Source organism: Eleutherodactylus coqui, chromosome 2 (genome assembly GCF_035609145.1).
Source record: "Eleutherodactylus coqui strain aEleCoq1 chromosome 2, aEleCoq1.hap1, whole genome shotgun sequence".
Lineage (NCBI taxonomy): Eukaryota > Metazoa > Chordata > Amphibia > Anura > Eleutherodactylidae > Eleutherodactylus > Eleutherodactylus coqui.
In genome coordinates this window covers 282,344,565-282,357,242 of record NC_089838.1, presented here as the reverse complement: position 1 = coordinate 282,357,242, position 12,678 = coordinate 282,344,565, and the positions used below count along the sequence as shown (strand labels likewise).

The window sequence follows — 12,678 nt, the reverse complement described above, 5'->3', positions numbered from 1 at the left end:
GTAGAGAGCAGTAATGTACAGGTAGAGAGCAGTACAGTGCATATAGTACAGGTAGAGAGCAGTGCAATACATATAATACAGGTACAGAGCAGTATAGTACAGATAGAGAACAGTACAGTACATATAATACATGTAGAGAGCAGTACAGGACATGTAGAGAGCAGTGTAGAACATGTAGCACATGTAGAGAGCAGTACGGTACTGGTAGAGAGCAGTAATGTACAGGCAGAGAGCAGTGTAATACATATAGTACAGGTATAGAGCTGTACAGTACATGTAGAAGAGTTAGAGAGGAGTACAGTGCATGTAGCACATATAGAGAGCAATACAGGACAGTTAGAGAGCAGTACAGTACATGTAGAAGATTTAGAGAGGAGTACAGTGCATGTAGTACATGTAGAGAGCAGTACAGGACAGGTAGAGAGTAGTACAGGACAGGTAGAAAGCAGTACAGTACATGTAAAAGAGTTAGAGAGGAGTACAGTGTATGTAGCACATGCAGAGAGCAATACAGGACAGGTAGAGAGTAGTACAGGACAGGTAGAGAGCAGTACAGTACATGTAGAAGAGTTAGAGAGGAGTACAGTGTATGTAGCACATGTAGAGAGCAGTACAGGGCAGGTAGAGAGCAGTACAGGACAGGTAGAGAGCAGTACAGTGCATGTAGAAGAGTTAGAGAGGAGTACAGTGTATGTAGCACATGTAGAGAGCAGTACAGGACAGATAGAGAGCAGTACAGGACAGGTAGAGAGCAGTACAGTACATGTAGAAGAGTTAGAGAGGAGCACAGTGCATGTAGTAAGCAGTACAGTAAAGGTACCGAGCAGTACAATACATGTAGTACAGGAAGAGAGACGTACAGTACATGTAGTACAGGAAGAGAGCGGTATGGTATAGGTAGAGAGCAGTATAGTACATGTAGTACAGGTAGAGAGCAGTACAGCACAAGTAGAGAGCAGTGTACTACATGCAGTACATGTAGAGAGCAGTACAGGACAGGTAGAGAGCGGTACAGGACAGGTAGTACAAGCAGTACAGGTAGAGAGCAGTACAGTATGAGGAGACAGCAGTGTAGTACGTGTAGTATATGTAGAGAACAGTACAGGACATGTAGTGCAGGTAGAGAGCAGTGTAGTACATGTAGAGGACAGGTACAGAGCAGTACAGGACATATAGTACAGGTACAGAACAGTACAGGACATGTAGAAGAGCTAGAGAGGAGTACAGTACATGTAGTACATGTAGAGAGCAGTATAGTACAGGTAGAGAGCAGTACAGGACATGTAGTACAGGTCAGGGAAATCGCCTGTGGAAATACCCTAATGGAGAGCTAGATTTTCATTAGATGGACATACTTAAGAAATCTTCTCAGTTGCTAGATAATTTAATTAGTTTTGGTCAATCAAGCAAGTTATTTCTGGTCTGCTTGGCCTAATTTTTTTGAAATATTGCGCATGTATGTCATTGACATATCAGACATTTACTGTATCACATATTGCTTATACAGTCGCACCAACATGTTCTGCAGCAGTGTACAGAGATGGACAGTCCCTGTACCAGACTCGTATTTTAGGTCCAATATCAAAGGAAGTCAATAACCTATTACTAAGTTTTATCACGTGGGAGTAAACATAAGGAAACACAAGGAGAACATACAAACTCCATGCAGATGTTGCCCTTAGTCAGATCTGAACCTGAGAACCCAGTGCTGCAAGACATCAATACTAATCGCTGAACCTCCGTGCTTATTGATGCTCAGGAACGCCCTCCCACATATAGAAGCATATTCACACGGGCGATATTAATGTAACAGTATGTCCTATACTGGCCCAATTTCTCGGACAACAGTCTCCCATTTAAGTCAATGGGTTCGCAAAAAACCTCATAAGCTCATAAGCTAAGGTAGGTCCATGTGCTGGCAGTGAAATACACGGACAGAAAATACGCCTGTGTGAATAAGCCCCAAGGCCTTACCGCTGTCCATCTATTTCCTAGAAGGAACAGATGCACTTTTAATATTAATGAAGTCTTGCGTCTACTAATAAACTGTATTTAAAGCTGTTTCTATACCATCATGGACAAACCATACCGCTAAACAGCAAAGAGAACGATCACCTGAAAAATCACTTTCAATCGGCTGCCATGGCGTAAAGGGCTTATTCACACCAGCGTATTGTGGCTGCGTATTATGCATATATTTTATGTGCATTATATGCAGTATGCAACAAATACATGTAACATACATATTCACTGCATATCTAATGCACACATAGGGCTCATTAACACTATAAGGATGGGTTCACATGGGGCAGAATTGTCGCGGAATTTCCGTACAGAACCTTTTTTTCAGAATATTCAAACTCTGTACGACAGAGCACGAGTCTGAATAAAACCGCGGGAAGCTAGGGCTAACCCCATCTTTTTTCGCCCGTACTATTATCACACGAGACTACCGCTAATGAAAACAAAACCATTGAAATCAATGGTTTTGTCCCGTCCCATTATGATTACCATGGCCGCATAATAAGACAAAATCACACCTATGTGAAGAAGCCCTAAGAGCGGCTTCACATGAGCATATGTGCAGTTGTGAGCACCTCAGCGCAACGTATTTGCGCCTTGAACGAGTCTTTTTTGCACGCACATTTCCATACTTCACAGCACTTTTTGTGCCCACTGGGCATGGTTTGTGCCCTGTGACGGAGCCCTTAGGCGTGTATTACGAAACAAAATAGATACTGCTGCGTTTTTTTTCATGTGCATGAAAAACACGGATTTGAATGACCCAATGTAAATGAATGGGGGTTTTAACACTGCGTTTTTGCATTTGCGGGCAGCCTTACTTTGAAGGTAGTGCGCCAATTATACAAATACACCACCTTGAGTCAAAGAGGCGACGCTATGAGCCCGCCGTATCAACCAGCGCTGATGTCAAGACAAAGGAGGTGGCGGCGAGCAGGAGGAGAGCCTGGGTTTAGGCAAGGATGCGCCGACCTGGAGGACTCAGGGTGCCGCCTTTTTGACTCAAGGCAGCGTATTTGCATAATCAGCGCACAACCTTCAAAAGTAGGATTTCCTACAAATGCAAAAACGCTTCTTTGCGTACAATCATGTCTTTCCTGGTTGGGTTACACTGTTAATGATTTGGTTGCAGATTGAAAACAATTTTCCAGGTGACCGGATCCCTTTACGTTCACAACTTATATGTTCTAAGGCCGGCTGCGTACGAACGATCCAGATTCCGCATACGGGTTCCCATAGCGGAATCTGGCTGTGACCATGGCTGGCGACCCCACGAACCTGCTAAAAAAATTATATTTCCCACGCTAAGCAATGAGGCGAGTTGACCAGCCTCCACTGACATCAATGCCGCGATTTTTTTCTCCGCTCGCGGAATGCACAGTCCGTTTCTGTGAGCGTCAAGGAAAAAGCGAAAGTACATACCTTTCACTGCCTGCGATTATGCAGATACTCCGTGCGGACACCAACTGCGGATTCCGCTATAGGAATCCAGTCGTATGAAGCCGGCGTTAAGAGAGTAGGGGCGGCTTCACACGGGCGTATTTGATCACGCAATACACAGAGAATAGAACCTATTGATTTCAATAGGTTTGCTCTAATTTCCTTTTCTTGTGCGCGCATTTCTCTCACGTGCAAAAAAATAGGACCTGCTCTATTTTTGTGTGCAAGAGTCCCCCTCTGGAATTTAAAATCAGGGCGTGTTCGTTTGCTGCACGTAAATTAACATGCCCGATGCGTGCAAAAAGTCCATAAACTGCACCGACACGCGTGCAAAAAAGACGTGTTCATGGCGCAAATACATTCTGCTGAGCCACGCGCAAAAACACATGTGAAGCCGCCCTAAGTGATAAGATGCAGGTGGTTGACGAAAAATGAGAAATGTCATCCATCGTCGGATGGGCAGCACCCAAGCCTGGCAGCAAAGGGGTTCTCAGGAAACAGTGTTAGTGGTTATCGTCTTTATCCACTTTGCGCACAAATTTGCAGAAATCTGCAGAATCCAAAGTCACGAAATTAGAGCTATAATGGTAAAAACACAATAAAAAGCTGCAGCAGAACTGATTTTGTCACCGGCTCTTTGGGATGACTTCAGATAAGGTTATAGGTTATGGAAACCATTGCTAACACATAGTGATAGTACTGTCACCACTCAGCTCTGCTACATCTGTAACGGGCAAGTAACTAGCAGCACGCAAGTAGAACAGCTGCTCGCTGACAGCGATTTGCAACATTTAATGAATTGGTCGTACAGGACAAGGAAAGAATTGTGCACTATGTGTGCCTTTTAGAAAAAAGTGTATAGAGTCAAGAGAAACAATGAATGAATGGAATAAGAAACAAGAAACGGAAGACAGAGCCGCAATGATAGCATTGAGTCGGACGTATAGAGGACCCCATAGTGGTCCCTTCTTACCTGCATGGTCTCTGGAGATGGGGGAGCAGAAGGATGCTGCACGCCTGTATGTCTGTGTCAGTGCTAGCACTATGCTGCCTCCTCTCTCCTCTCAGGCTCTTATCCCAGTCTCCAGGAAAAAAAAGCCTCCTTTGCATTAACCATTTACTCACCACACGTCTTGAACCACTCCGGCTAATCCTGCTGCATTTGGAGCCGCTATTTCCACAATATCCCACAAAGATTAAACCGATATTTCTTCTCTTCGTATTGTCTGATGCCTATTACCTCTAATGGATGGGAACAATCATGGCCTAAATTATACCCAGTATTGACTTTAAATATACTTTACCACCAAAACGTAGATGTTATACAGGGAAGTGAAGCAATATGAGAATCTTTGCATTCATACGCGCCTCGTGGGATACGTTTATTTGCACCATATGGCATCATTGTGTAGTTATTAGTTATATAAATTTTTGCTCTGCGGATTCATTTAGATTGTTTGTACATTTAGTAAATGAAAGGAGTATAGCTGAATATTGTTTCACCCATTAAATACGGGTTCTGGCATTAGTTGCAGTGGCAGGTTGTGCATGTGCCGCAGGATTCAGGATAGGATGTAGCAGATGGAGTAACCAAAGTTTACAATGTTATTGATAAACATAGAAATGAACAACGATAGTATAGTAATAAGGGTTACACAGTTAAGCCTTTTTACTTAGAATCACCTGTGCCAACCACTGCTAACTAGATCCTAAGGATAATACAGTAAAACGATCCACGAACGTTGGTAATCCGTCCGAAACCAATTGGCTTTACCTGAAACCGTTGCTACTCGAGGTAATTATTTCCATAGGAATCAATGTAAATCGAATTAATTCGTTCTAGACATTCCAAAAAACACACATTTAATGGAGAATAAATATAGTCTTAATAGCAAAAACAATAACAATAATAAATGAATATAAAAGACTACTGTAAAGAATACATGAACATTTACGCCGCCTGCAGACAGGCGGAAATTCTGCGGCGGGATTTGCCGCGGAATTTCCGCCCTTGGAAGCTGCCATAGGATTGCGCTAGCAAATGCAATCCTAGGCAGACGGCCGCGGTTTGTCTGCGTGAAATCTCGCGCGGCAAACAAACCACAGCATGTTCTTATTCTCTGTGGGGCTCGCAGAGCCCCGCACAGAAACGTCACCGCCCGGCCACCGGCTCCGGTCTGCGCATGCGCCGGCTGCCCGGCAAGCTGGCACATCAAACAGCCAGAGCGTGGCCGTGGTGAGTACGCGCTGCTCTCTGCAGGCGCTCGGGTCGGGTCCCGCGGCGAGAATCCTCGCAGCCGGATCCGACCCGCCCATCTGCAGGCGGCCTTAATATGTGCTATCTGTGATGCTACATAGGACTGCATGTCACATCTACTATATCGTCTGTTCTCAGCCTTATCACTGTGTTCTCTGGGGTGCTACATAGGACTGCAGGTGACATCTGCTGTACTACAGTACATTATCTGTCCTCAGCGTTATCAATGTGTTCTCTGTTGTGTTACATAGGACTGCAGGTGACATCATTATCTGTCCTCAGCATTATCACTGTGTTCTCTGCGCTGATACACTGGAGTGTAATTGTATAGTAATGCTTACATAGGACTGCAGGTGACATCCACTGTACTACAGTACATCATCAATCCTCAGAGTTATCACTGTTCTCTGTGCTGTTAAATAGGGCTGCAGGTGATATCATTATCTGTCCTCAGCGTTATCACTGTGTTCTCTGTGGCGTTACGTAGGACTGCAGGTGACATTTGCTGTACTACAGTACATCATCTGTCCTCAGTGTTATCACTGTGTTCTCTGTGGCGTTACATAGGACTGCAGGTGACATCTGCTGTACTACAGTACATCATCTGTCCTCAGTGTTATCACTGTGTTATCACTATTCTCTGTGGTGTTTCATAGGACTGCAGGTGACCTCATTATCTGTCGTCAGCATTATCACTGTGTTCTCTGTGCTGTTACATAGTACTGCAGTTGACATCTGCTGTGCTACAGCACATCATCTGTACTCAGTGTTATCACTGTGTTCTCTGTGGTGTTTCATAGGACTGCAGGTAACCTCATTATCTGTCCTTCATAGGACTGCAGGTAACCTCATTATCTGTCCTCAGCATTATCACTGTGTTCTCTGTGCTGTTACATAGGACTGCAGGTGACATCATTATCTATCCTCAGTGTTATCACTCTGTTCTATGTGGTGTTACATAGGACAAAATTTTGGCTGAAGGAACGAGTTTACTCGAAATCGGCCTTACTACATGTCAATGCTGGTAAAGGTTGTGTACCGTATGAGATACTTCCGGAAGAAGAATATAAATAAAATTCAACTATTATCAGTATCGTTTCACACAATGTCCAGTTGGGGAGTATATGGCTCAGCTTCCCCTTAGAGGTTAAAACTCCAACACAGTCTCTAAGAAAAGCTAGTTCCCCTATTCATGTATAATGCCCATTTAAATGACATAATTCATAACTTGGGTTTGATCATCAGACACTTGCACAATATTACTGCACAATATGGGGCCTATTTCCTATAGCAGGCCTGCTAAACACTGTCTTTAACCCTTTTATCGGTGTACACACTTATTGTCAGATTGAGGCTAGCCTCACTTACAATATGTTGCATTGGAGTACTCACTTTGACCAAGCAAGGCTAGTCCTGAGTCAGGAGCACTTCTCTGCCACAGTTTCCATCAATCATTGTCACTGTCTAGGTGTTGAGGATGCAGCACTGACTTCTCTCTTGGCTCCAGACACCAGACAGTCTTTGGTACTGTTTCTCCACTGTGACTAAGCACAAAAATGCTCCAGTCTTTCTCTACAAAGTGCCTAAATTTGACACAAATTTTGGCATATGTGGTAATTTTCATGCAATTTTTAAATCGAGTCACAGTCTATCTCCATTTTAACCCTTTAGGGTAGCCCATTACATTACATCTGATGTTTTATGCTATATGTGAGTTTGTGCAAATTATTTATGGTGCTACTGATTTATAGAGGATCTATTAATATTCTACTTTTTATCCCCATTCTTATAATGGAATAATGGAAAGGGCGTACCATAGAGGCATACCATGTAGCCATTATGCGGTCCATGGAGAGAGGGGCTCAGTGATGTGCTAAGACAGCAGAAATGCAGTCCCAAGCTCTCGCTCACGACCTGAAGGTTGCAGGTTTAATCCCCGCCTGTTTCAGGTAGCCGGCTCAAGGTTGACTCAGCCTTCCATCCTTCCTTTATGTCATAGTAAAACAGTAAGATCAGAATGAGAAGACGATACCATTGACACAGAATGGTGGCAGAAATTTAGCATGAAAGCTGACCATGGACTCTTCATACAACATGTGGATTTCACTGCGGATGTTCGTATAGTTGTTTACTCGGTACCATTGCATCAGTTTTCTGCAATGTGTGAAACGGGCACTTTTCTTTATGATGTTTTATTCTTTTGCATTAAAGAAATCTAGGGCGTCATATACAATGAAGTGCTAATGAATTGTTAAAGGAGTTTTCCTTAGAATAAGCCATCAATATCAGATCGGTGAGAGTCTGACGGCCAGCACCACAGCTGTTTGAAGGGGCCCTGACCCTCCGAAGACAACAGCGCCCTCTTAATTGCATACCAAGCACAGCACCATACATTGCATAGTGGAGGTGCCTGGTATTGACGCTCAGTCTCATGCACTTGAATGGGACTGACCTATACAAAGACTGTGTGACCGATGAAGATGACATCACGGGCCAAGGAAGAGGCTGCGGCGCTTGGGCAAACACTGCTACCTCTTCAAACAGCTGATCAGCAGGGATATTGGGAGTCACTCCACCCCGATCTGATATTGATGATCTATCCTAAGGAAAGGTCATCAATATCTAAGGCTGCATTTATATGGATGATATTCAAGCATGAGTTCTGTGTGATTGCAAGACTCACAGAACTCGCGTGTGAAAAGAACCCAATATCTCCGATGGGTTCATTTACGTGAGCGACACTGCGAGATGGAAAAATTGCAGCATGTCCTATTTTTGGGCCAGAATCGTCCGGTATTTCCTATGGGTACGTGACAAGATTACACTGCACTTGCATGCCAGTTCCATGAGTTTTTTTTTTCATTTCAACTACTGGAACAACATGCGATTTTTTATATGTGTGATACGAATGACGCATTTTTTGTTGCATGAACATACTGCAGAAGCCTGAAAATCACAGGTTAAACAAGTGTGATATAAGTCAGACTTTCTCTGACCTATATTGCACTCGCCCGGGTAAACACAGCCTCCGGGCTCCTGCAGATGACTGTAGGCATAGATACACTTGCAATAGCGAGACATATTTGCTCTGTGGAGGGAGCGCTATCATGGGCTATTGCACGCGTATCAGTGCTTTTTATTGTACTTTCCTGCGTTGCCAGGATTGTTCACATTGGCGCAGGACACACCCGCGGTGTGATTTAACAGGGTATGCAGTCTAATTAGTACCCGGTATTATCAATTTTCGCTTGAAATTGCGCAGTTCATTGTGCAATTTTGTGGGGATCAGGTGCACATTTGCTTATGATGTCTTTGGTGTGCAAATGTGCACAAAAATAGAGCACGTCACGTATTTTTCGTGTGAGCGAAATGCGCAGGAAAAAACGCAGAATGTGAGCGAACCCATTGAAATCAATAGGTTCTTTCTCTGTTTGGTGCGTGCAAATTTGCGTGCACAAAAAAGCCGGTATGCAGAAGCCCTAAGGCCAGATTCACATGTGTGCACATGTATTTGCACACGCATGAGCATAGTGTTTTTGCGGAATGAACAGTGGGATTTTTTGAGCACGCATCAGCGTATTTTACTGTCCTTTTTCCGCGCGAAAGGCGTGTGCATTTGCGCATATAAAAACAACCCAAAAAACGATTGAATTAGCTAATTAGTCTAATGAGTTCCAGATGTGTTCTTTTTCCTGCTCAATTACGCAGTGTTTCATGCATCCCCTAATGTATTTTGAGCCCATTTGCGCATCCCCATTGACTTCTATGGGGACTTTTGATGCGCAGGATTATAGATAGTAGAGCATGCGTCCGAACCCAATGAAATGAACTGTGCGCAAATACGCCCATGTGAAGCCAGCCTAAGCCCACAAAACCTGCTTGATTGACAAGTTCAGCTCTGCTACATCTGAGCTAACCTCATAGGCACTTACTACTGAGGATATAGCTGCACAGTGCAGATATCTCATATAATCCGCGGACTATCACACTGGAAAGTGATGCAGATAATTTGCAGCATGCTACACCCACCCTCACATCTCTATGGTAACCGAACCCAAGTCCCAAGACCCATACATCAAGAGTGGGGGCCCTAATGTGAAGAATGCCTTATTAACCCAAACCCATCCATGTATGCACGCTGCAGAAGGAGTGCGGGCTGCGCTCACTCCCAGCTATTTATAATGCAGAGACTAAAATAGACGCGGTTCAGTTAGCGGAGTAACACTATTCGCACGGAGAACGAGGAGACCATTATTATTATTATTAGGGTTTTTTTCTTTGCAGAACTTGTGCAGCGCGGAGAACGGATAGACACGAAGACGGCTTCATGGGAACGAGAGGATTCAGCTCCGTACACCAGGGAGTTGTATCTCAGAATGAAGTGTCGAAGTAAAACAGCTGCGCTCCGAAGAAGTAGAAGGGTATGACTGGCAGGGGCAGGAGTGCCTTATATAGGAGAGAGGGGATCTGTTAACTTGCAGAATACAATTACCCTTTAGTATAGACACATCGTAGTACTCCACTAATGCAAAGCATACATACACTAATGGAAGGGGTGAAGTAAAAAAGACGGATCCGGCGCTATATCTGAGAACTGGTGTCCTATATTGAAGTAACAATAGCGTACTTGAATAGGAAGGCATAGGTGTGCTACATGATGGTGTGGTACACGGACCCCTGGGGGCTGCAGAACATGGATGTCAAAAGTAAAACTAAAGCCTGGTTTAAACACAACGATTTATCGCCCAAAAAATCTTTTGAGTGATAATCGTTGTGTGCCTTTAAGCGCAAGGTGATCGCTCAAACGTTGAGCGATCACCTTGCGCTCTGAGCGGGGGATGCAGATGACAAACGTGGCCGCTTGTCTTCTGCATCCAGCTGTTCTCTGTTCGGAGCGCCCGGATGTTATACAGCTGAGCGCTCTGAGCGGGGATGCAGAACACACCTGGACAGCTGTGTTCTTCATAGCCCGCTTGTGTTCAGGGAGCTGGATACAGCTGAAACAATAGTATCAACTGTATGCCGCTGGGAATTCCTGATAAGGCTGATCGTTCTCTTTTAGCATGCTGAAAGACAACGATCAGCGACTCCTTAACGAAAACTGCATGATGTCAGTGCAGTTAGGCACAACGATTATCACGCAAAAGACGGCATGGAGCGATTTTTGAGTGAAAATCGTTGTGTCTAAATTAGCCTTAAATCCCACTTGCCAAGTTAAAGAGTAGCATGTGAGAAGTGGAAATTCACTTTTCCCGTCTCTCTAAGGGTGGACGCTTACTGGCGATTTTTTCTTTCTTGCGCTGTGAGAACACGAGAAAACTGTCGCCTCACAGCGCAAGAAAGATGCTGGTATAGAACTAGCATATCGCTAGTGGTTTCAATGGGGCCAGCAGCAGCAGCGCTAGCCCCATTGAAAACATAGGGAGAATGCCGCTGCTGCAGATCCCATTGAAAGCACTGCTTTGTCAAGCCCCATGGTATGATTATCGGGGAAGGGCTTGGAGAGGTGAGTTAATTTCTTTTTTATTTTTTTTTACACTTATTGCTGATTATCGGGGAAGGGCTTATATTTCAAGCCCTTCCCCGATAATCTTACTGCGGGGCTTGGCAGAAACCATTGCTTTCAAAGGGATCAGCAGCAGTGCCGATCCCATTGAAAGCAATGGGATAGAATGCCGCGGACTTCTGCCACAGCTGTGACAGCTGTGGCAGAGGATTCCTTCATTCCCGCGGTCCCCGCGGGGATGAAGGAAACTCCTGCCACAGCTGTCACAGCTGTCACAGCTGTGGCAGAAGTCCCTGGCATTCTCCATCTCTTTTCAATGGGGCTAGCGCTGCTGCTGCTGGCCCCATTGAAAAGACTGGCGATATCCCGGCGTGATGCCGTTTTTTTTCTCGCACTGCGCTGCGAGACTTTAACTTTACTCTCGCAGCGCAGTGGAGAAAAAAATGCCAGTGGGTGACCACCCTAAGGCTTTATGTGATTGTTCGCAGCAAGAGAAACCACGGAATCTTGTAGATATGATGCCTTTTAATGGCTAACAAAAATACATGATGTTAATGCGAGCTTCCGAGCCAACACAGGGCTCTTCTGCAGGCTTTATTCACACAAGCGTTTTTACGTGGCTATGTAGTCGCGTTTTTACGCCTGGCCAAATATCGCAGACTTCTAAAGGCAATGGATTCCAATGTATTTGTTCACATGGGCAATTTTGCGCTGGCGTGGAAAAATAGCACAAGCGTTGCCGATTCCGGTGGACAGAAAAGATAATTTCCGTTCTATCTTTTGACCGATATATACGTTGGCGGCTCCCATAGACTTCTATAGTCACTGGAAAAATATGAAAGGGGAGGCAGTTCAGCAGCGTCTAGCGCAGCGAAAAGCTTATATGGGCCTCTGTTTAGGCATGTGAAGTCATTCCGAGGATTCATGCCGAGCGAGGGATTTCCGGACTGCGGCATATTTTTTTGCTAATACGTCACACCCAGCCATGTGAATGGACAAGAAATGCTAATTAAGCTCGGGACTTGATCGAGTCATTTCTTCATTCATGCGATTTAACGGCGACCGCAAAAAACGCATACGCTTGTGTGAAGGAGCCCTCAGTCTTGTTGGACTGCTGCTATGACTGCAGGAAAGTGTACTTAAAGTGGCCTCCTTCTACTACGATATGGGCCGATCATCCAGGAAGTCCTCCACCGTTCTCTGCAGGAGATGCAGGTACCAATCTGCGCTGAGAGTCTCTGGAAGGAACATAGGTCCAATGAGGTGATTACGACAAATAGCAATCCATACATTCACGCCAAAATTTGCATTGTTTTCTGATTGGGTTGTGCTTTTATTAGTAATTTGCACTGTGTCTGCATTGAATTGGCGCTTTGCTGTTCACTAACACGGTCCCAAAATGTCTCATAGCATAGCAGAAGGAGGCCATTTCCAGTATGCTTTCCTTACTTCA

The 12,678-nt window shown here is 44.6% G+C and overlaps 1 protein-coding gene across 1 annotated transcript in view; it reads right to left on the bottom strand.

Moving 5' to 3' along the window:
• Window positions 1-4,491, bottom strand: part of KCNIP3 (potassium voltage-gated channel interacting protein 3) — a 109,750-nt gene extending 105,259 nt beyond the window's left edge. The window contains exon 1 of the mRNA XM_066593078.1: window positions 4,436-4,491. Coding sequence (XP_066449175.1) covers window positions 4,436-4,441 — 6 coding nt within the window. The 5' untranslated portion in view covers window positions 4,442-4,491. The remainder of the gene's footprint in view (window positions 1-4,435) is intronic.
• Window positions 4,492-12,678: the final 8,187 nt, after the last annotated feature.